The sequence below is a fragment of the Capra hircus genome, chromosome 8, assembly GCF_001704415.2.
Source record: "Capra hircus breed San Clemente chromosome 8, ASM170441v1, whole genome shotgun sequence".
Lineage (NCBI taxonomy): Eukaryota > Metazoa > Chordata > Mammalia > Artiodactyla > Bovidae > Capra > Capra hircus.
This window is the reverse complement of record NC_030815.1, coordinates 77787146-77811581: the sequence shown is the minus strand read 5'-3', so window position 1 is coordinate 77811581 and position 24436 is coordinate 77787146. Positions and strand designations below refer to the sequence as shown.

Genomic DNA, 24436 nt, shown 5'->3' with positions numbered 1-24436 from the left:
TAAAGCTGTGTGGTGACCCTTGGGAAGTGCATGCCTCCTAGAGAAAAAAGCAAATGTGAAAACTATGAGACAAAAGTAATCCTGGAGCATGCAAGAGAGCATTTTAAAAAGATAACTGGTAAACAGTGAGGAGAGTGTGCAGATGAAGTCAGAGAGACAGACAAGGGCAAGACATGTAGGTCCCTATTAACCATCATGAGGAGTTGGGTTTCTAAAACAAAAGTTTCATTACAATGCATTGAGAAGACTGAGACTGACAATAAAAGAGTGATCCTACTTGTGCTTTAAAAAGGTCACTCAAGGGAGAGGGTTCAACACGGTGGTGTAAGAAGATCCTAAACTCATCTACTACCATAGACACAGCAAGTCTACAACTAAATATGAAACAATTCCCTCAGAAAAGGGTCTAAAAACTAGACGAACAGAGCCTCCACTTGTTCCATCACAAGTATAATCATGGGGATGGGGTGTAAAAAAGATAAAGCTTTGGCATGTATTCAAACTTAAGTTATTACCAACTTAAAACAGGATATTACTTACATACAGTGTTACATGTGAATGTCCCAGTAATCACAAGGAAAAAGCTTATAGTAAAAAGAGGAAAAAAATGATAAGAGAATCTAAACATAACACTTAAGAAAACCACCAAATACAAGATAAGAGAGAAAGAGAATAAGAAAGGAACAGAAAAGAACTACAAAAATAGCCATAAAACAACTAACAAAATGATGACATATACTGGTCAGTAATTTCTTTAAATGTAAATGGGCTAAATTCACCAATCAAAAGACATGGAGTGACTAAATGGATTAAAAAGCATGATCTGTCTGTATGTTGCCTACAAGATACTCACTTCAGAAGAAAGAACACACACAGGCTGAAAATGAAGAGATAGAAAAAGATATTTCATGAAAACGGAATAAAAAGAAAGCTGAAATAGCTATATTCATAACAGACAAAACAAACTTTAAAACAAACACTGTAACAAAAGACAAAGGGCATTAAATAATGATAAAAGGGTCAATCCAGCAAGAAGATATAACATTTACAAAGGTATATGCACCCAATACAGGAGCACCAAGATACACAGAGCAAATGTTCAACATTCAGAAAACAAAGATCATGGCATCTGGTGCCATCACAGATGGAGAAACAGTGGAAACAATGGCAGACTTTATTTTGGGGGGCTCCAAAATCACTGTAGATAGTGACTGCAGCCATGAAATAAAAGACACTTACTCTTTGAAAGGAAAGTTATGACAAACTTAGACAGCATATTAAAAAGCAGAGACATTACTTTACCAACAAAGGTCTATCTAGTCAAGGCTATGGTTTTTCCAGTGGTCATGTATGGATGTGAGAGTTGGACTATAAAGAAAGCTGTGTGTCGAAGGATTGATGCTTTTGAACTGTGGTATTAGAGAAGACTCTTGAGAGTCCCCTGGACTGCAAGGAGATGCAACCAGTCCATCCTAAAAGGAATCAGTCCTGAATGTTAACTGGAAGGACTGATGTTGAAGCTGAAACTCCAATACTTTGGCCACCTGATGTGAAGAGCTGACTCATTTGAAAAGACCCTGATGCCGGGAAAGATTGAAGGTGGGAGGGGAAGGGGACGACAGCAAATGAGATGGTTGGATGACATCACTGACTCAATGGACGTGAGTTTGAGTAAACTCTAGGAGTTGATGATGGACAGGGAGGACTAGCGTTCTGCAGCCCATGGGGTCACAAAGAGTCGGATACGACTGAGTGACTGACTGAAAGGGAGAATTTGAAAGAGATACAATAATAGCAGGAGACTTAACACCCAATTTATATCAATGGATTGATTATCCAAAAACTTGTTAGACCAGATGACCTTCCAGATATACAGAGAACATTCCATCAAAAAGCAGTAGATAAACATTCTTCTCAAGGGCACATGGAAGGTTCTCCAAGACAGTTCACATGTTAGGTCAGTAAACAAGTCTCAGTAAATTTAAGAGGATTAAAATCATATCAAACATCTTCTCCAAAGACAATTACATGAAACTAAAACTTAGTCACAAGAAAAAATTGGAAAAACTACAAAAACTGGAGATTAAACAACATGTTACTGAACAACCAATAGGTCTTTGAAGAAATCAAAGAAGAAATAAAAATGCATAGAGACGAATGAAAATAGAAATTTAACATACCAAAGTCTTTGGAATGCAGCAAACGTCACAAAAGGGACATTCATAGTAATACAGGCCAATCTCAATAAACAAGAAAAGTCCTAAATAAGGAAGCTAACTTTCCACCCAAAGGAACTAGAAAAAGCATAACACATGAAGCCAAATATTAGTAAACGAAATAGATCCAAGCATAAATAAACAAAGACTAAAAAATAGAAAAGATCAATAAAATAAAAAGATAGCTCTTTGAAAAGATAAAATCAATAAAATTTCAGCTAGACTAATAAAAAAGAGATTCAAATATATAAAATCAGAAGTGAAAGAGAAGAAATAGCAATGACATCATAAGAAAACAAAGGATCATAAGAGGCTGTTACAAACAACTATTTGCCAAAAAAATTGGACAAATTGGAATAAAAAGATAAACTCCTAGAAACATAATTTTTCAAGACTGAATTATTAAGAAATAGATCTGAATAGACAAATTACTAGTGAGGAAATTAAAACAGCAATCAAAATTCTCCCAATAAGCAAAAGCCCAGGACCAGGTAGTTTTAATGGCAAATTCTACAAAAACATTCCAATATTTAAGAACTATCTTTCCCAAATTCTTCAGGGGAAAAAAAAAAACTGAAGAAGAAGGAACCTGCCAAAAGCATTCTACAAAGCTAACATTTCCCTGGTACCAAAACCAGATGAGGACACCAAAGAGAAAATAACTGGCCAATATCTTGATGAACACAGATGCAAAATCCTCAATGAATATTAGCAAAATACATCTGATATGCATTAAAAGGATCATACACCAGTGAAATGTAATTTATTCCAGGGATTCAAGGATGGTTCAATATCTGCAAACCAATCAACATGATACATAACATTAACAAAATGAAGGATAAATAATCACACATGATCACCTCAATTTATAAAGAAAAAAGCACCTGACAAAATTTAACATCCACTTATGATAACAACTCAACAAAGAGGTCAGCAACAAGACAAAAATGCCCACTCTTGCCACTTTCATTCAACACAATGTTGGAAGTCCTAGCCATAGAAATTAGGCAATAAAAAGAAATGAAAGCACCCAAATCAGAAAGAAAAAAGTAAAACTGTCATGATTTGCAGATGACATGATACCATATTAAGAAAACCCTGAAGAGTCCATCAAAAAATTATTATAACCAGTAAATTAATTCAGTGAAGTCACAGGATACAAAATCAATGTATAGATCTGTATGGCATTTCTATATACTAATAATGATCTATCAGAAAAGGAAACTAATAAAACAATCCCATTTGCAATTATACCAAAAGAATAAAATACCTAGGAATAAATTTAACCAAAAGTGAAAAGACCAGCACACAGAAAACTAAGATGATGACGAGAAATTGAAAAAAAAAAACAAACACACACACAAATAAGTGGAAAGATATTCCATATTCATGAACTGGAAGAATTAATCTTGTTAAAATGTCCATAGTACCCAAAGCAGTCTATAGATTCAGTGTAAACTCTATCAAAATTCTAATGGCATATTTCATAGGTCTAGAATAAATAATCCCAAAATTTGTATGGTACCAGTAAAGAACCTGAATAGCCAAAACTATCATGAGATAGAAGAACAAAGTTGGAGGTATCTCACTCCCTGATTTCACACTGTACTACAAAACTACAGTAATCAAAAGTTTGGCATGGGTACAAAAACAGACACACAGATCAAGAGACAGAAGTGAGAACTCAGAAATAAACCCATATATATACAGACAATTAATTTATAACAGAGGAGCAAAGAACATACAGTGGAGAAAGAACAGTCTCTTCAGCACAATAAATGGTGCTGGGAAAACTGGACAGCCATATGCAAAAGAATGAAATTAGAAAACCTCATGCCACCTGCAAAAATTAACTCAGAATGGATTAAAAATTTGAATGTAAGACCTGAAACCATACAATTCTTAAATGGAAACATAGGCAATAATCTCACTGATATTAGTTTTAAAAATGTTTTTGTAGATCTGAATCCAAAGGCAAATGAAACAAAGGCAAAAATAAATAAATAAGACTGCATCAACCGAAAAAGCTCCTTTACAGTGAAGGAAACTGTCATCAAAATAAAAATTCAACCTATGAGTGAAAGAAAATATTTACAAATCATATATCTGATAAAGGGTTAATATCCAAAATATAGAAAGAACTCATACAACTCAACAATAGAAAACCAAACCACCAGATTAAAAAATGTATGGAAAATCTGAATAAACATTTTTTCCCAAAGACATACAGATGGCCAACAAGCACACGAAAATATGTTCAATATCACTAATTATTAGGGAAATGAAAATCAAAACCATGTAAGATATCACCTCACACCTGTTAGAATGGCTATTATTGAACAGCAAGAAATAACAAATGTTGGCAAGGATATTGAGAAAAGAGAATCTTCAAACACTGGTGGTGAGGATGCAAACTGGTACAGCCACCATGTAAAATAGTATGGAGACTCCTCAAATAATTAAGAATAGAAGTACCATACGACCCAGTTATTCTACTTCTGGGTATTTATACCAGAACATGAAAACACTAATCCAAAAGGATATATGCACCCATATGTTCAATGGACCATTTCTAGGGAAGAATTTTAGGCACAGAGAAGGTGTGCCTTCTATTTATTATCTCCCAGCAATGGACAGGTATCTGGGATTCAGTGTCAGGTTGCCTATTTCAGAACAAGAGGAGTCTGGTCACTGTAATCCTCTCTCCTTTCCAACCCAGCTTTGGGAACTCAAAGAACACCTAGTCCACCCTCTGTCCCTGGCCTCCCCTCCTCACGAATCCTGCTCATACACTGTATTCCATGCTCAGTGGTTCATGGCTATCCACTGGGGAGTAACATCCATGGCATTCCCGTGAATGACCCCATTATCTACCTGGTAACGTTCTGTTCCCACCACCCCCATGCCACAGCACACTGGGTTTAGGGCAGCCAAGAGTGGACCAGAGACTTGTATGATACTGTATGATATAACTTATGTGCAATTCTAACACAATACAAATGAATACACATGCAAAATAGAAACAAACTCAAGATTTAGGGGCTTCACTGGTGGCTCGCTGATAAAGAACCTGACTGCCGATTCAGGAAATGTGGATTAGATCCCTGGGTCAGGATGATTCCCTAGAGGAGGAAATGGCAACCCACTCCAATATTCTTGCCTGGAGAATTCCATGGACAAGGGAGCCTGGCAGGCTATAGGCCATGGGGTTGCAAAGAGTCAAACATGACTTAGCAACTACACACATGTTCAATGCATCATTATTTACAATAGACAAGATGTGTTGACAACCCAAGTGTCCATTAACAGATGAATGGATAAGAAGATGTGATATGTATAAATGTATACATATATATTTATTGGAATATTACTCAACGGAATAATACTCAATGGACTTGAGTTTTATTCAATGGAATATTACTCAGCCATTAAAAACAATGAAATCTTCCCATTTGTGAGAATATGGATGGACCTTGAAGGTACTATAGTAACAGAAATAAGTCGGACAAAAGACAAATACCATATGATTTCGCCCATCTGTAGAATCTAAAAAAAAAAAAAACCACACAAAACAAACAAACAAACAAAATAGAAACCAACTCATAGATATAGAGATCAGATTAGTGGTTACCAAGAGAAAGGGGGTCAGGGTGAGTAAAATGAGTGAAGAGGGTCAACTGTATGGTGACAGATGGTAACTAGGCTGGTGGGACTATCACTCTTTAGTGCATACAGATGTGAAATTACAATATAGCACAGCTGAAACTTAAAATAAAAAACTATTAAAAAAAAAGTCACTCAGGCTGATGTATGAAGAAAGGCTGGAAGATCACAAGAGTGGGAGAGGGAGACAGGGTGGGAAGCTGGGCAGTCATCCAGGAACAAGCAATTGTGGCAAACTTTCTCTGCAAAGTGCCAAATGATAAACATTTCCAGCACTGCAGGCCATACAGACTTTGCTGCAACTACTCCATATGCCCTTGAGTGCAAAATTAGCCACAACAATATATACATAGGCATAATTCTATTCTAATAAAACTTTATTTATGGACATTGACATGTGAATTTCATAAAGAGCTCATGTGTCACTAAATGTCATCCTTCTTTTTTTTTTCAAACCACTTAAGATGTTAAAACTATTCTTAGCCTACAGACTACATAAGCTGAACTTGGCCCAAGGGCCATAGTTTGTGGATGGACAGGTTTGAAGTTTACAAGGAGGCAGAACTCACACGATATTTGACTGGGTGCACATGACAAGGAAGGAAAAGAAAAGAATGGAGGAGTCTGCTGGGTTTTGACTTGAGCTGCTGCCCCAGAGTCCTGGGGAGATGAACTCACACCCCTTTTAATGTTCTTCACTGCGCCGTAAATCTAACCACCTGGCACTGAGGTTCAAGACCTCATGGCCAACTTCCCCAGCCTTGCCTCTGACCACCATCCTTCACACACCCTGCCTTCCAATCAAGAATGTTTCCAGTTTGCAGGCTCTTGTTCACACATCTACAAGGCCATTCCTCTTCTTTCCTCTGTGTCCAAATTCCATGCATCCATCACAGGCTGTGAAACCTGTCCCACAGACTCCTCCAGCTCTCCTAAGAGGAAGGACTAGGGTGCTGCCTCTCTACATCCACCACTCCCATTGCCGTGCTCAGCCTCTATTTGCATTTTAGGTGCTAGTATTCACATCTCAGGTCTCTGACCTAAGTATAAGAACCAAAGGGATAGATCTGTATTTCATTCATATTTTTATATCCTCCCATAGCCAGCCCCTTTCAGAACTTACTGGATTTCTTACGCTCTGTGGGCACTGAAATTTTTATTAAGATATTTAAGGAGACAAGTGTGAAGGTGTGGAAACAAGAATAATTATACATATCCCTGAATGAGACGCTGGGCTGGATGAATAACAAGCTGGAATCAAGATTGCTGGAAGAAATATCAATAACCTTAGGTATGCAGATGATACCACCTTAATGGCAGAAAGTGAAGAACTAAAGAGCCTCTTGATGAAGGTGAAAATAGAGAGTAAAAAAGCTGGCTTAAAATGTAACATTCAGAAAACTAAGATTATGGCATCCAGTCCCATCACTTCATGGCAAGCAGATGGGGAGAAAATTGGAAACAGTAAAAGATTTTATTATCTTGGGCTCCAAAACCACTGCAGATGGTGACTGTAACCATGAAATTAAAACATGCTTTCTTCTTAAAAGAAAAGCTATGACAAACCTAGACAGCATATTAAAAAGCAGAGACATCACTTTGCTGACAAAGGTCCATACAGTCAAAGCTATGGTTTTTCCAGTAGTCATGTATGGATGTGAGAGTGGGACCATAAAGAAGGCTGAGTGCTGAAGAAGTGATGCTTTTAAACTGTGGTGCTCGAGAAGACTCTTGAGAGTCCCTTGGATGGCAAGGTGATCAAACCAGTCAATCCTAAAGGAAATAAACCCTGAATATTCACTGGAAGTACAGATGCTAGAGCTGAAGCTCCAATACTTTGGCCACCTGATGTAAAGAGCCAACTCATTGAAAAAGACCCTAATTCTGGGAAAGGTTGAGGGCATGAGGAGTAGGGAGTGACAGAGAATGAGATGGTTGGATGGCATCACTGACTCAATGGACATAAGTCTGAGCAGACTCCACGAGATAGTGAAGGACAGTGAAGTCTGGCATGCTGCAGTCCACGGGCTCACGGAGTCAGACACGACCGAGCAACTGAAGAACAAAACTGAATGAGAAACCTGGTTTCTTGATAAAGTAGTAATACTCTTTTAAAGGACAATATTTTTTTTAGAAACTTGGAGTTTTTGAAAGTTACCATACCATTTTTTATTCTCACTAACAATCTCTAGGGGCTTTCCAGGTGGCATTAGTGGTAAAGAACCTGTCTGCAGCAGACCCAAGAGTTGCAGGTTCCATCCCTGAGCCAGGAAGATCTTCTGGAGGAGGGCATAGCAGCCCACTCCAGTATTCTTGCTTGGAGAATTCCATGGACAGAGGAGCCTGGTAGTCCATGCAGTCGTCGAGTCGGATATGACTGAGCAACTTAACAAGCACACACACATGCCCGCAGTAATATCTAAGGCTTTCTATTTTTCCACAACCTTGCCAACATTTGTTTGTATCTGTCTTTTATTTTGTTTTTGGCTTCCAAGTGACATGTGGTATCTTAGTTCTCAGACCAGGGATGGAACTCATGTCCCCTGTAGGGTGCAGGGTCTTAACCACTGGACTGCCAAGGAAGTCCCTAAAGGACAGATATTTGAAACAGGAATCATCAGCAATAAGTCAGAGGCTCTGCAGCACCTTTATGTGTGTGTTAGTTGCTCAGTCGTGTCTGACTCTTTGTGACCCCATGAAATTCTCCAGGCAAAAATACTGGAATGGGTTGCCATTCCCTTCTCCAGAGGTCTTTCCCAACTCAGGGACTGAACCTGGGTCTCCTGCATTGCAGGCAGATTCTTTACCACCTGAGCTACCAGGGAAGACCACAGTACATTTATAACTTCTCTTAAGTCTTTCTATTAGTTCTTCCACCCTTCAACACCATATTTATATCTGAATGAAAGTATTTTGTTCAAAGACTGGCATTGAAGGTCCCTCAGGCATTCAAGCAATCAAAATGCTCAGAACAAATTTAGCAAACAAGTAAGCATCTCACTCACCGAGAGGTGTTCCCGTCCTGTATCAACAACACCTGTGGGAAGGGTTCCATTACTTTTGTTCGTGGTGTCCCCAATGTCATTTGCTGCAGTTCCGTAATCTTAAATTGGAGAAAGGGGGAAAAGAAGGAAGCATGAAGTTGAAGTTGTCTTTAGGCTGCAATCAAACATGAGCCACAGTAGAATCCAGAACAAAGCAAGACAAATCACAAGCTCCCAAACCAGTGACAGTGTGGCTGGGGAGAAACATGACACCTCCGCACCTTGGTTTAAATTTACCGTAAGACTGTGTGATGTCAAAACTGTATTCAACTCAGATCTTTACATCATTGCTTTGTTGGTCAAATTCCAAACCAGGTTTAGGATTTTTTCTCTGCATATGAAGGTTTTTATTATATAATATTGTATATGATATCAATATATTCCTTTTTTGATAAAGTAATGAAAATACAAAAAAAATCGACCATACAGCAGTCATAGATTTATAGACCTAGAAGAGTCTTTGGAAATCAAGTCTAACCACCAGTTTTACAGCCAAAGAATGAAAGCTCAGAAATATTACTAGTAATTACTAGTCTTAAGGTCAACTGGCAAGAAGGCAACAGAGTCTGGAAATCAGACTTGAAATCAGCAGCACTGATTTCTGGACATCTTACTTATTCACTTAAAATAGAATGGGGACTCAGCACTGAGCATGAACTTGGGTCCACATTTGAACTTTTTAAAAGAGTTCTGAATTGCCAATATTTCAGTTGCAGAATTAATGTGTAGGGAACTTCACCAACACAACACTTAGAATTGTGAGGATATGTTCTCATAGTTCTCAAATGTAGCTGCTCCTCTGGATCAATTTTAGCCTACATGGATCAGGATAGAAATAAGTGATTTTTCTGTAGGGAACATCTTTATTAATAATATTATATATAAAAGTCATAAAAAGTTTTAGTAAACTTATTGCAGACAATGTGGTTTATAAACGGTGTGCATTTTTATTCTAAATAGATATGGTGCCTTCAATTTCCATCCTGAACAACCAACCTCATTAAGCCAGCCCCAGCTAATCTTCCCTTGGTAGAAATATCATGCTGGCCTCAAGGCAACCAATTTAAATTATATTCTTATTAGCAGAGTGTTCCTTTGAATGTGAATGAAAATTAACAGAAACAGCATTTATTTTCTATCTGTGGCTGTTTCATTCTTAACCGTAAAACTATATTCTTACCATTTTCATTTTGAAAATATTAGAACTTATTAATATTTCAAACACTAGGAGATATCATTTATTTGCTTATTTTCCCTCTTCATATTATATCCAGCTACTCACGCAAAATTAAATCATTAAAGTATCTACAGTTTAATATAACAACATTTTAGGCCAAATATTCAATGTGTGATCTGAGTCCAATGGAAAGATGACATTTTTAGAGACTTAAAATTATTGGAAAGGAGTTCAAAACATAATTTTAAAATGGAAAAATCACAATACAATTTCTCTGTGATACAATCTGACGTACTCTTTCTTTAAGCCATATCAAAACAAATAAATATAAAAATACACAAATCACATCCACAAAATCACCCAAACCACAACAGCCTGGAGGGAATATGGCTTAACATGCATAAAGCAAGAAAAGACAATTTAATTCCCTAGATAAAATTAGCTCAAGTTAAATATACACACATAAACACAGAGAGAATCATTTTATATTTAAAAATGCAAATTATTTTTACATTAAAGATATAAATATACACATTTGTCAAGGTGTGCATCAGAATTAAAGAATATATATTTTATAGAATAAATATATAAATGCAACATTTTGATCAATGTAACTTTTGATCAATTTTAAATTTCAAGCCAAGTCTTGAAATTGAGCCTGCCATTTCCACAAAAGAAGCCTCCTGATCATGAAAGTGGTTTCAAAACTATTAACAATGGGTTCTCATACCTAGTAAAATGACCCTGGAACTCAATTAAAATAGCAAAGGAAAGATGAGATATTTGGTAAGCTGATGCTGGGAGGGATTGGGGACAGGAGGAGAAGGTGACGACAGAGGATGAGATGGCTGGATGGCATCACCGACTCAATGGACGTGAGTTTGAGTGAACTCCAGGAGTTGGTGATGGACAGGGAGGCCTGGCGTGCTGCGATTCATGGGGTCTCAAAGAGTCGGACACGATTGAGCGACTGAACTGCTGAATACAGTGGACAGTTTGGTTCTCTTCTTCCATGTTCCGAAAGTAAAAGGGTTAGTTCCTCAGTTGCGTCTGACTCTTTACAACCCCATGGACTGAAGCCCTCCAGGCTCCCTGTCCATGGAATCCTCCAGGCAAGAATACTGGAGTGGGTATCCATTCCCTTCTCCAGGAGATCCTCCCAACCCAGGGATTGAACCCGGATCTCCTACCTTGCAGGCAGATTCTTTACCATTTTAGAGAGACCCATTTTATTCAAGGGAATTTATTCCTCTAGGAAAGTTGATCTAAACTCCAGGGGTGGATCTATTTAACCAAGGGTTAATCCAGCCTCAATACTGGAGGCAAAATTGAACCATGACCCAACCGAGTCCTGAGTCAGAAACAGGGAAGGTTTGATGGAGGTCTCTGGGAAAGTTCTTCTGGAACAATTTCAGAAGTTCCTCCCTTTCTCTCATCAATGTGAATGACTCATTTTAAGACCATAAGAGAAACCAGCGTTCAGTGAAGCCAGCACAATGGGCAGGAGGGTGCAGAGATGGGGGAAAAAAACCTGGATCCCTGATGATATGGTTGAGTTGCTGGTTTCACCAACTTCAAAATGTGCCTTGCCTTTGAGGTTCCTTTCTCTGAGCCAGGCTTTTTCATCATATAAGAAACATAATTTTGAATTGGGTTTACCGTCATAGCCAGAAATTGATATACCTCCCTTTTCTTGGTAGTCAAGGCTTTTAAACAGGTAATTAGTTCCCAATTATGGAAACAAAATGTCTGTTACAGCAGAATGGATTTACTACTTCCAAGAACAAGCATGAGAGAGAAAACACTATTTACAGGCATTGTAAATATCAAGGGAAAACAGCCATCAATACCGAATGATTTTTGAAGTATTATTTTGGCCTAAGTCATGCTTGAAGTGTATATTTAATTGAGCTTAAAGTTCTTCTTCAGTTGATTTATTACATTTTAGACAAATATATTTTGAAAAAATACAAAATACAGACCACATGATAGCTACCTTCATAAATTACATCAGGATAATTTGGATTTGCACCTAAAAAGCAAAACAAAACAAAGATATCTTGTTAAGTATGCATTCAAAGTTTAAAAATTACTAACTAAGCCCACTAAAATTGGCTAAATACATATTGAAGGTTTTAAATTGAATAGATTGTTTTATAGGTAAATAAAATCTGAAATTCTAGGTTTGCTTCATGTTAACCTTGTTGCTCTTCTCAAGCCCACAACTCCTGTCTCTATTCCAGAAAGGAAAAGAAAGGGGCAAACAGAAATTAAAAATCACTTTAAAGAGAAAAAATTCAAGCATCAGTGAACTATGGCCACTTTTTTTTTTTTTGCTGTTTCTATTAAACGTTTGATCAATTTAATTATAATTTTGGTATTTTCATTCCAGAAAAAGATCACTTCTGATCCACTTTGATTATTCTCTGATGACTCAGGGTTTACTTTCATACTTTGTTTTGGAAGGTCCATTTGTATTCACAAACACATTATTAACCAGCCTGGATGATAATGCCTGAAGTACAATTTTTCTCTCCACTTTGTCTTGAGGGACATTTTCAAGGCAGAATAACCCTTTTATTACCCTAATATAACACAGAAAAATAAATGTACTCTCTCTACTGAGGTTACAAAAAATGTTATGTCAAGAGAGAAATTCAAGAGTATACCTTTTTTTTTTTTTTTTGGATATGTCTTTAGTCACCAAAATGGTCAGAATATTCTGTTTTAAAATATTTCTAAGAAAATTTTAAAAAAATTTTTTTAATCTTTTTAAAATCACTGTTAACAAGAACAGGTGACAAAAAATTTTCTGTTACTTATTCTTCAATCAAAACTATTGAAACTATAGTATCAATATGAAGGCCTGCTTGGAATTAAAATCAAAATTTGATGTAACATTTAAGCGATTATGAAATGAATTTCCAAAGTCACTTTCTATGCTTTTAGTCTTTCCTCACTGTGTGAAATACAAAATTTGTAAACTATAAAATTTACTTGATTCTCATTTCATTTCTGGACTCTTAACAGAAAAATACTTAAAATCAGTGAAACTTGAGCCTATTTTCTGTTTTTGTAGCTCTTAGTAAATAATCAAGATTAATCTAAATGAAGAACCAAATAAAAGTGGTCTTAATATTCAAGCCAGAATTTCAATACAGTTCATCTAGAAGATACCTATTTTACCAGGGGAAAAAATAAGTCAATCGTTGTCCATTTTGATTCAGGGATATTGCATACTGCTGTGCAGTCTGTGCTTTGTACAACTCTGGGGGGCACCATTAAGACTGTCATCAATGTTAATGGAATCACCTGAAATTGTGCAGTGCACAACCTGTACAGCCACTCCTGATGACCCTACATCAATTCATGCAAAGTCATCATTCCAGTCATTTTCAATTATATTTTGAGTTTTATAATCCCAAACATCATTTCAAAATAGCTTTGAGTTACAGAATATCAATAGACATTGTCAGAATTATTTGTAGCTGATACAACATTCCTGAGAAGGCTCTTGAAAGTGACTCTGCAAGTTGAAGGGGAATTCAGTGAATAAAGCAAGGGAATATCTCAATGGAAGCTCTAGGAATGTCATTAACAGGACACCTGCCCATCCTCTGAAGTCTTTTCTCTTTGCAATGTCCTTGGACCTACCTAGTGACATGCCCCCAAAGTTAGGATTTTCCACCACTGCTGAAGAAAAGGTTCTATAATCCCAAGAAAGAAAGTCATTCTTTGCACTGCTCAGTAATGTTACTTTTTTTTTCTTTTGTTTTTAATTTATTTTAATTGGAGGCTAATTACTTTACAATATTGTAGTGGTTTTTGCCATACATTGACATGAATCAGCCATGGATGCACATGTGTTCCCCATCCTGAACCCCCCTCCCACCTCCCTCCCCATCCCATCCCTCAGAAGATCCCATTCTGATCTGGTCCCACTGGTCTCTCAACATACAATCTGAATCTGCAAGGCATCTGCCCATTAGAGTCTGCTCCTCACTTCTAGACCTCACTCTAGGTCTCCAAGGCCCAGAATTTTCTCACCATGGCCCTGCACAAACTTCCTAGGACTGGTAAGCCCCTCCCCTACAACTGTCACCTCCAGGCGGCCATGCCACCAGGATGAGCACCCTCTGACATAAGACCCAAGTGAGTGTGAGCCAGGACAGGCGGGCTGAGGTGGCCACATGTACACCCATCCCCTTCATACAGCTCTCACCATATCACCGGAAGCCCAGGGCAGGGGCCATGACTGGGGACCAGCTCTACTGAAACCGCTCTGCTTCTGATTGGAACGCCAAGAGTCTGAGAATTCGATCTGCAAACCCAGGCTTCCAGGTCATTATAAATATATATTTGCCAAGGTAACAGAATGTACTAAGTCACTTCAGTCATGTCCGACTCTTTGCGACCCCATGGACTGTAGCCCTCTAGGTTCCTCTGTCCGTGGGATTCTCTAGGCAAGAACACTGGAGTGGGTTGCCATGTCCTCTCCGGGGGATCTTCCCAACCCAGAGATCGAACCCACATCTAGTATGTTGCAGGAGGATTCTTAACCACTAGTGCCACCTGGGAAGCCCAAGGTAGAATAGAACTTATTATTATTTTTTTAATTTAACAAGTCATTAACTTCATTTATATTTCTTAATTATTTGGATTGAAGCATGTGGACCCTCACTCATACTAAATTAAACAACCATCTAAGATGGCCTGAGGCCAAGGAGTTTAAGTTTTAAAACCGGGACAGTTTTGAGCAAATCTGTGCAGTTTGTCTAGGATGGGGGCCTTCCCTGGACATAGGAAGTGCTAAAACTGGGACGAGTCAGTCACTCTGATTTCTTCTCATACCTTCAACAACCCTACATGCAGTCACCACCTGATTCCATCAGAAAGTAAAGAGGCTCTATGGATTCAGAGCCAGATTTATCTAAACTATACATGAATGAACTTCACCGACTATGACTGATATACAGGTATGTTCAGCCTCATCACAGAAAGGGAACATCCAAACTCATTACTCACACAAAGCCCTGATGCTGCTGCTGCTGCTAAGTCACTTCAGTCATGTCTGACTCTGTGCGACCCCATAGATGGCTGCCCACCAGGCTCTGCCATCCCTGGGATTCTCCAGGCAAGAACACTGAAGTGGGTTGCCATTTCCTTCTCCAAAGCATGAAAGTGAAAAGTGAAAGTGAAGTCGTTCAGTCATGTCCGACTCTTAGCGACCCCATGGACTACAGCCTACCAGGCTCCTCCACCCATGGGATTTTCCAGGCAAGAGTACTGGAGTGGGGTGCCATTGCCTTCTCCACACAAAGCCCTGCTGCTGCTGCTGCTAAGTCACTTCAGTCGTGTCTGACTCTGTGCGACCCCATAGATGGCAGTCCACCAGGCTCTGCCATCCCTGGGATTCTCCAGGCAAGAACACTGGAGTGGGTTGCCATTTCCTTCTCCAATGTAGGAAAGTGAAAAGTGAAAGTGAAGTCGCTCAGTAGTGTCTGACTCTTAGCGACTCCATGGACTGCAGCCTACCAGGCTCCTCCATCCTTGGGACTTTCCAGGCAAGAGTACTGGAGTAGGTTGCCATTGCCTTCTCCACACAAAGCCCTAGGAAGATTCAAAATGTTGAATCAATTCAACATAGCAAATGGGTACAGGAAAGTGGGATTTGGGATGGGATCAAAAGGAAATAGCTTAGCTCAGAACCTGGAAAACAGGTCCTTTTCCAAACTTTTGATTCATATCAGTGCATGGCTTTTCTACCAAGTTCACCAGCAAAACCATGAGGTCAGGCCTACACATTCTGAAAAGCACTATATTTTCCTTGTTTCATTGTCCCAGATGCATGAGAAGTATTGTCACTTTACTTTCATTGTCAGAAATAGCCAAATTTAGCACAAGATTATGAAACTCACAGAAAGACAATGTGGGAGGAACAATTTTTTTTTCCTCCCTATCATACTGTACTATGTCTGATGAGGACCTGTTCATCAAAAGAAAGAAATGTCTCTTCCTATACAAAGGTTTAGAAGACCTGCTACATGGAAGGATGCACAGACCCAGACTTTACAAAATGCTAGGGTCACATTACTCCAGCTGACCCCAGCTTAACAAGCATATTATTTTGCTTCTGGCAACTTCTGAGTCAAGCTAAGCTTCAATGATGTTTACATGCTAATAGCACAGTAGCTATTAACATCATTTGAAATGCAGAAACAGGAAAAAAATCACCATTTCCTTTTCAGACTTTTGGCAATGGTCAAAATTCAAAGATATCTGCCATTTTGAAGCCTAATTTCTCACTGGTTCCTTTTATTTAGTTTAAATTTATTCACTATGTATCATTATGTGCTAAAGGTAGGAACCACTGTTGGAGATAATCTGTATTAGAAAGTTAATGAGAAAAGATAAACATGGGATAGGAGGGGAAAAAGTCAATGAAAAGAGAACTGAAAGAGACACGTGTACCCCAGTGTTCACTGTAGCACTGTTTATAATAGCCAGGACATGGAAGCAACCTAGATGTCCATCAGCAAACGAATGGATAGGAAAGCTGTGGTACATATACACAACGGAGTATTACTCATCCATTAAAAAGAATACATCTGAATCAATTCTAATGAGGTGGATGCAACTAGAGCCTATTATACAGAGCGAAGTAAGCCAGAAAGAAAAACACCAATACAGTATACTAACACATATACATGGAATTTAGAAAGATGGTAACGATAACCCTGTATGCGAGACAGCAAAAGAGACACAGATGTATAGAACAGTCTTTTGGACTCTGTGGGAGAGGGAGAGGGTGGGATGATTTGGGAGAATGGCATTGAAACATGTATAATAGCATATAAGAAATGAATAGCCAGTCCAGGTTTGATGCAGGATATAGGATGCTTGGGGCTGGTGCACTGGGATGACCCAGAGGGATGGTACATGGAGGGAGGTGGGAGGGGGGTTCAAGATGGGGAACATGTGTATACCTGTGGTGGATTCATGTTGATGTATGGCAAAACCAATACAACATTGTAAAGTAATTAGCCTCCAATTAAAATAAATAAATTTAAATTTAAAAAGAAAAGACAGACAAATGCACTTGAGTAATGCACTTGTCGTGGAGATTTGAGGAGGGTTATGGTTCCCCACACCAGGGTCTCCTGCATTGCAGGAAGATTCTTTACCATCTGAGCTATGGGAAAGTCCCCGAGAGAGAGAGTCATGGTTTCTTGAGGGCTTCCGCAGTGGCTCAGTGGTAAAGAACCTGCCTACCAAAGCAGGAGACGCAGGAGATGTGGGTTTGATGCCTGAGTCAGGAAGATCCCCTGAAGGAGGACATGGCATCCCACTCCAGTATTCTTGCAGGGGAAATCCCATGGACAGGGGAGCCTGGAGGGTTATAGTCCATGGGGTCGCAAAGAGTTGAACATGACTGAAGCCGCTGAGAACGGCACGGCATGGTTTCTTGAAGACTATACTAGTAGCTCTCATCAACTAAGAAATCTCAGACAGGAGCAACAGAGGTGGCCTCAAGCTCTAAAGCTTCGTGTTGGGAATCTCCAGAATAAAATATGGGCTTCCTGGGACTCCCTTAACCCACTGGCATTCCAAACAAGCAGCAGACCATTCTCTACCTCCGTAGTTCACTCCAGTGTAGAAGCTAAAACTCTTTCCCAACCAAAACAAGATGAGTGCCCAGGTCTGTTTGTCTGATGTTCAAGTACTATCTTCTGAAGAGTCCGTTGAGTACCTCCAGGTGCTACACTCACTAGTACCTTCTTGCTGACCTAAGGCCTGTTGTCAGAAATTATGGGAAGAGAGTTAACAGGTCCAGAGTGCAGCCTGAAAAACCCCAAGTGAAAAAGAACCATGAAGATTGTATTACAACCACACATGCACTCCTGACAAAGCTCTGTGTTCAACATGCCATGTCTGCACCTCCAAAAGATGGACCTTGAGGACATTTAAGCTTCTAAACATGGATGACAGAATCACTTCCCCGCCGGCAACAATATCGAACCAACGTTGTCCACCATTCTCTTAAGTTCATGCTAAATAGCTTAATGTGAGGGCCTATTTATTTCTATCTTCTAATCTCATTTATAGCTCATGAGTAAATCTTATGACTTTGTATAAACCTTCATGAGTAAATCTTTATGATTTTTTAACTGCAAAACACTACGGTAAAAGGAAAAACACATTTGCAGGATTTCAAAAATGGGGGGAAGGTAGGTAGCCTGACCAGAGGGTTCACTTTCCATTCTGCTCTAGAGATAAAAATAATAGCAGAGGCCAGAAGACACATCTGTTTCTTTCCTTTAGGCTTTTCGTCTCTAACGCTTAAAAAGAAACTTTTTTGTCTTTCCTTTCAATTCTTTTTGCAGACTCTCTTTAGCTTGATTTTTAAAAATATTTCAAAGGATTCCACACGATAAAGGAATAACAAAAGATGTGTTCTTTTCAAATAAACTTTCCTTTGCTTTGTCAACAGTGTTTTCTAACTCAGGGCAGACCACCTTTTGAATTCCAGAGCCTTCTCCCCATCCCTCTCAGAATGGCAGGCAGAACTCAGGGACCAAAAACATCGGTGGTTCAGACATCTGGGTCCTTTTCTGGCTGAATCTCTACTGTGCCTGCAGCACTGAGAGCCTCTTCTCTTTTTCTACAACAAAGAAGTCTTCCATCTGACAGAAGAGGATAATAGCATTGGCTTGGCAACTCCTCAGGAGCTTCAGGAGGTGTAATTAATTAACATTAGTCCTCTTGAGACAAAAAGAGCTATTTAAGTATAAATCTTAATTATCATGATTATTATGAGTCTATAGCAGAACCATACCCTTCTCTGTTTTTAAGGCAGAAAAGCAGGCAAAACTTTTCTGCCTTTCACTCCCAGGACAAGACATGGGTCTTGACAAATGGCCTTAAGAATAAGTAGTGGGGGTGGGGGGCTTTATATTTTCTGAATGTATAACATTTGGAGAAATTTCCTCACCCTACATTCTTTGGCCTAAGTACACCAAATCTAAATCTGCCAGTTCGAGGGCAATTCTAAGTGTTGTAGAGAGCTCTAGTTCATCCAGACGTCATGAATCTTTGGATAAAATGGCACAAATGAAAAGCTGTGGGGAAAGCTCTTCCAATATTTATAGTTTGCTTCTGACGCACATTTTGCATAGGAGACAACTGCTCCCGAATGAGGCAGCATAAGTCACTAACTCCCACTGCTTGTGTGAATGAGCATTCTTGAGCTGTGACATTCTTCCTGAATGAGTGGGCCATAGAGGCACTCTTTATGTACTGCCTAAAGAATGGAAAGCTTTAAAATCTGGGTATTTTATCATCTAGCACTCTGGCTAGGTTTGTTCTAAGCCTAAAGCGTTCATCATTCGGGTCATGATTTCAACAAGAGAATCTACTCTTAAACAATCAATGTGTTCATGTTTACAATAATACCTGACCTTGAATATTCTTGGAACTTGTGCTTTCTAATCAGAAGATGCTAGCAAAAGCTCCAGGTTTCTTCCACATGGCCCTCACAAGCAATCTCTCTGCCGTGAATTTCTGCTTAGAATTCTGCTTAATAGGGCACCCTCTCCACTTCTAATCTCCACTCAGTCTCCACACACATTCACGTTCGTGAAGCAACTTTTCTACATGTGGGATTGAATTCCAGTGACAGCCACATAATGGATCAATTTCATCTTGGACAAGTCTTATTTTTCACCCATAAGCTAAATAGGATACAGAAGCATCTTTGGAGGATCTGCAGATAACCCCTTGCTTTCCATGTGTGTGCCTGCACCACCACCTCTACTTATTCACTCTTCTAAGCCACCTTAAGTCATCATGTTATTGTTGTTGCTGAGTTGCTAAGTTATGTCCAACTTTTTTGACCTCATGGACTGTAGCTCGCCAGGCTCCCCTGACCAGGGGATTCCCCAAGCAAGAATTCTGGAGTGGGTTGCCATTTCCTCCTCCAGGGAATCTTCTCGACCCAGTTATCAGACCCGAGCCTCCTGCATCTCTGCATAGGCAGGCAGTTTCTTTACCACCGAGCCATCCCAGAAGCCCTGAGCCATCCTGCTTTTAGGTAAACCCAATCAGAGTGCTTCTCTGTGCACCAGCTACTCCACGTTTTTATCATTATTCCTGGTTAATACCCTTGGAGAGTCAGTGAGGTAAGCTCAATGGATGCCTGAATAGTCCTTCCAGTGTTCACACTGCCCCCGCCCCAGCCCTTGCCAGAGTTTGCAGGGAAGGACTGAATGAACTGTCTTCACTACTCAAGTGTGGTCCATGGGTTTGCAGCACCATCTGGGAGCTCATTAGAAATGCAGATTGTCAGGCCCTTCTCCGGATCATGGAATCAGAATCCGCATTTAACAGGATCCCAGGGAGAGCTTATCTCTCATTAAAGGTTGAGAAATCCTGATTTATAATTCCTTGGCAAGTGTGACCAAAGTCAAAAGACCCCAGCGTTCATAGAGGGTAGTACTTTTTCAGTGAAACATAGAGTAACCCTGAAAATAGCAGACCTAAATATTGAGGGGGCTGGATAATGACTGCAAAAATGTTGGGGGTGAGGGCAAGAGATGTGTTTGTCTCTAGAGGCGTATCTCTGGGTCCCACTGCAAATGGCAAGGGGGAGGGGAGAGAGCTTAGACACCTGAGGCAGCTTATATTCACCCACCCTCTCTAGGAACCTAACACTGACTCCGTTTTCTCCTAAAAAGGCCAAGTCTAGAAAGCTCCTGTAGTCAAGTGACAGAGTCTGGGGGTCCTCTTCTCTGGGCAAGCCCAAGCCCCTAGAGAGGCGAGGACAAAGCCAAAGCTGAGATGAAGCCGTTCTGGGCAGCCAGTTTCTTCCTAAGGCCAGAAAGCATAAGCACTGGGGAGGTGAGGATGGGCGCACTGGCAGCATGTTCTTGCCCCTCCCCCAGGAGAGGGCAGCACTGAGCTCCTCCCTGGGCGAGGTGAGGGGCCCTGAGGCCACGCCCAGACATATTCCTCTTCACAGTCACCTTTATATAAGTGTTAGAACCTGACATTTTACAGAGAAGGAAAGCTAGATTTAGAGGTGGTAAGAAAATTGCTCAAAGCCACAGAGGTTATGAAAGACACAACTCTTAGGAAATCAGAGCCTAGACTCAAACCCTTCGCACTGTAGCAAAGTTTCCCTTTGAATAACGGGGAGAGTGGGATAACCATGATTAAAATTCCAAGCTCAAACATCAGATCTGAGTGAGCCATGTGGATTAACACAAGAGACAGGAGTTTATTTCACTGAAAGGAAAAAGGACAATATTTGAGGTTCTACCTACTCCACTTAGTTTTTCTGTTCAAGGCTTCTACAAAAGGAGAACATTCAAAGGAGCGCTTACTTCTTTATTGCCTGCAATTTCTGCATATCTTCAGCTGAATAGGGTTTCCCTGGTGGTGCAGAGGTTAAAGCATCTGCCTGCAATGTGGGACACCTGGATTTGATCCCTGGGTCAGGAAGATCCCCTGGAGAAGGAAATGGCAACCCACTCCAGTATTCTTGCCTGGAGAATCCCTTGGACGGAGGAGCTTGGTGGGCTACAGTTCACGGGTCGCAAAGAGTCAGACACGACTGAGCGACTTCACTTTCACTTTCAGCTGAATAGGGTTCCTTCCCTTCATGAGTAGGTCCTGCCTAATAGTGGGATAGGGACATCCCTGGGAATTAGAAGCCAAGAGAGACAACCACAAAGAGAAGCAGGAGACAGTAATTAAAGCCCAAGTGTTTCTCCGTCTTTTATCATTTTGTGGGTAGTTGAAGTGTTTTCTATTATTGGAAAAAAGGGCTGTGTTTCATCACCATCCAGTAGGTAGCCCAGCATTTTCTGTTTCTCAAACCTCCAGAGAGACCTGACAAATTGTTCAAAATCCTAGAATTCCAGTACAACAGGATGTTAAGCAAGACTCTTCCTGCCTTAGTAACCAACACCGAAGTGAGCACCAAAGGTGGAATTCACAAAAGCAATGATTGAATCCACGTCCTTTGAAATATCTGATTCATGAAGAGATTTCAAAAAGTCTCAGAGAGGAGAGAAAAAGGAAAGACTTACAAAGAAGTTTCTCTGGGGAGAAGCGTCACCATCACCACCCCACCATGGGGCTTCCACAGCTGCACTTGAGAACATGACCTGTGTTCTTTGCAGGTGAAAGGCTCAAGGACTGGTGGCTGACTCTCCCAGAGATGGCTCAGGCCAAGTGTGGTGGGATGCAGCTGACATCTGGGTCCAACCTGTGCACCCAGAATTGTCAGGTCAAGGGATCCTGAGGGCTCCCCTGGACCAGATGGAGGCAGCACAGAAGAAAGTCTGTGGGGGAGTCTAGAGGGCCAGAGGGAGCCCCCAACGTACAAAGCTGCATTCCTGGATATGAAGGAGGAGCTACTTTCAGCAGCCAGAACACAGATGCATTTCTGTCATGGGAGTTTCAGGAGAGGGGGCTGCAGAGAGAGGAATCCCAAAGTTCTCCAGGAAAGATGAGCTGTGAATCAACACTGAACACACCCAGGTCCCAAGAGCACAGAGCCACCAGCCAGTACACTTCCCTGCCCTCCATCCCCATGCCCATCCCCTCCACCCAGGCAGCACAAAGGCTTAAATCTCATTAGCTAGCTCTAGCCCCCACCCCCATTCTGCCAACCTGCGCAGAGAGGGGAGAGGAGACTGACCCTTAAATCAAGTCCAGAGTTGATTTCTAACTCAGAAGCGACATCCTGTTTCACAGTGGAGATTCTATCTGTAACCTCAAGTGATCCAAGGATTGTCTGTTACTCAACAATGAGCAGAAAAATCTTGCTTGGGTCAGAATTCCATCCCAGACAAGTGACTCTCACCTTTGGCTGCACACTGGGATCACTGGGGAATCTCAAAAATGAAAAATGCCAAAGCCCAAGGCTCACCCTGGAAACACAGAATCAGAATTGCTAGAGATGGGCCCCAGAAATGTGTCTTAAAAAATGAAATAAGATTAAAAAACAATTAAAACTCAACCATTAATGTGTAACAAAGAGCAGGATGTGACTGTACTAGTAGACCAAGAAGTGACTAAATAGTAAAGGGACAATGGAAAACCAAGAGGAAATGAAATGAATTTGACTGTCACCAGCTGTGTTCTTCCACGGGCTAGAAAGATAAAAATCACTGTTCTCCAGATGCATTTTGAAGAAGAAAGCTCCTTGTTGTACTTTAAATATAACTCAAAACTGACCAGTTGCTGCTGCTGCTGCTGCTGCTAAGTCACCTCAGTCGTGTCCAGCTCTGTGCATCCCCATAGACGGCAGCCCACCAGGCTCCCCCATCCCTGGGATTCTCCAGGCAAGAACACTGGAGTGGGTTGCCATTTCCTTCTCCAAACTGACCAGAGCTGAGTTCAATTCCAAGCATGGGATCAGAAATAATCAATGTAGTGTTTAGAAAGTCTTGACTCCCTTTCTCAGTTGCAAGTCAAGTTGCCAGTGATGATCTGGACTGGTACCTGGGCCCTGCTGACATCTAAAGACCTGATAACACCTGTCCCTCCTCACAACAGCCTGGCCGGGGCTGGTGTCTGGTGTCAGACTCTGCAAGGTTCCAGCACTCTGGAGAGACACATGGGCATCTTTACTGCCAGTCTCACATCCTCACACCTGTAGATGGCACCCTCTTGGCCTGGCTGATACTGGCTTGGGGTCTCTCTGCTCCAAGTGGAAAACAGAGCATCTGCCACAACATCCCATATTTCCACTCCATGTGGTGAAAGGCAGTTGGGACTGTCACTAAGTTCAGTCATCCTCTTCCATGCTCACCCATTTTTATATTATTAGGTGTTTTTAATTTGTCTGGTTTTATTCCTGTTTTAATTTCTGTCAACATGCTTCCTTCTCTATCTCCAAATAGAGAGTGAATTCTTAAACAAGGTGACCATTTCATGGAAATCTGAGTTCTGAGCTGAGTGAGGAACACATGCAACTAAAGACGGAAGAGCTGCTGTTTTAATTCTTCTGGATTCATACAGTGATGCAACTGACTTCACAGAAACCCCAGACTGCCTGGTTCCTGGGAAGTCCAGAAACTCGCAGTGTGAACAAAAGGATCTCATCAAAACAACTAGAGGGAAAAGTAGCTGTAACTTTATATCACGGAGATTTGTGAGAGCTGAACTTCTTGATCAACTACTGTATGATGACAACAGAAATACTGAAGGACCATAAACTCAAACATGACCTTAAAGTAGAATGTACATTTAGACCAGCAGGGTCTAAATATATATAGTATTATATATACATATATATAATATTTCCCTTTGTAAATTTTTCTTTAGTT

General features: G+C 40.3%; 1 protein-coding gene across 13 annotated transcripts in view; it reads right to left on the bottom strand.

Moving 5' to 3' along the window:
- NTRK2 (neurotrophic receptor tyrosine kinase 2) overlaps window positions 1–24436 on the bottom strand; it is a 402024-nt gene that overhangs the window by 303217 nt on the left and 74371 nt on the right. For all 13 annotated transcript variants that reach the window (XM_018052429.1, XM_018052423.1, XM_018052430.1 and 10 more), the window contains 2 exons: window positions 12097–12132; window positions 8885–8982 (listed from right to left, as the gene is read on the bottom strand). In XM_018052429.1, coding sequence (XP_017907918.1) covers window positions 8885–8982; window positions 12097–12132 — 134 coding nt within the window. The remainder of the gene's footprint in view (window positions 1–8884; window positions 8983–12096; window positions 12133–24436) is intronic.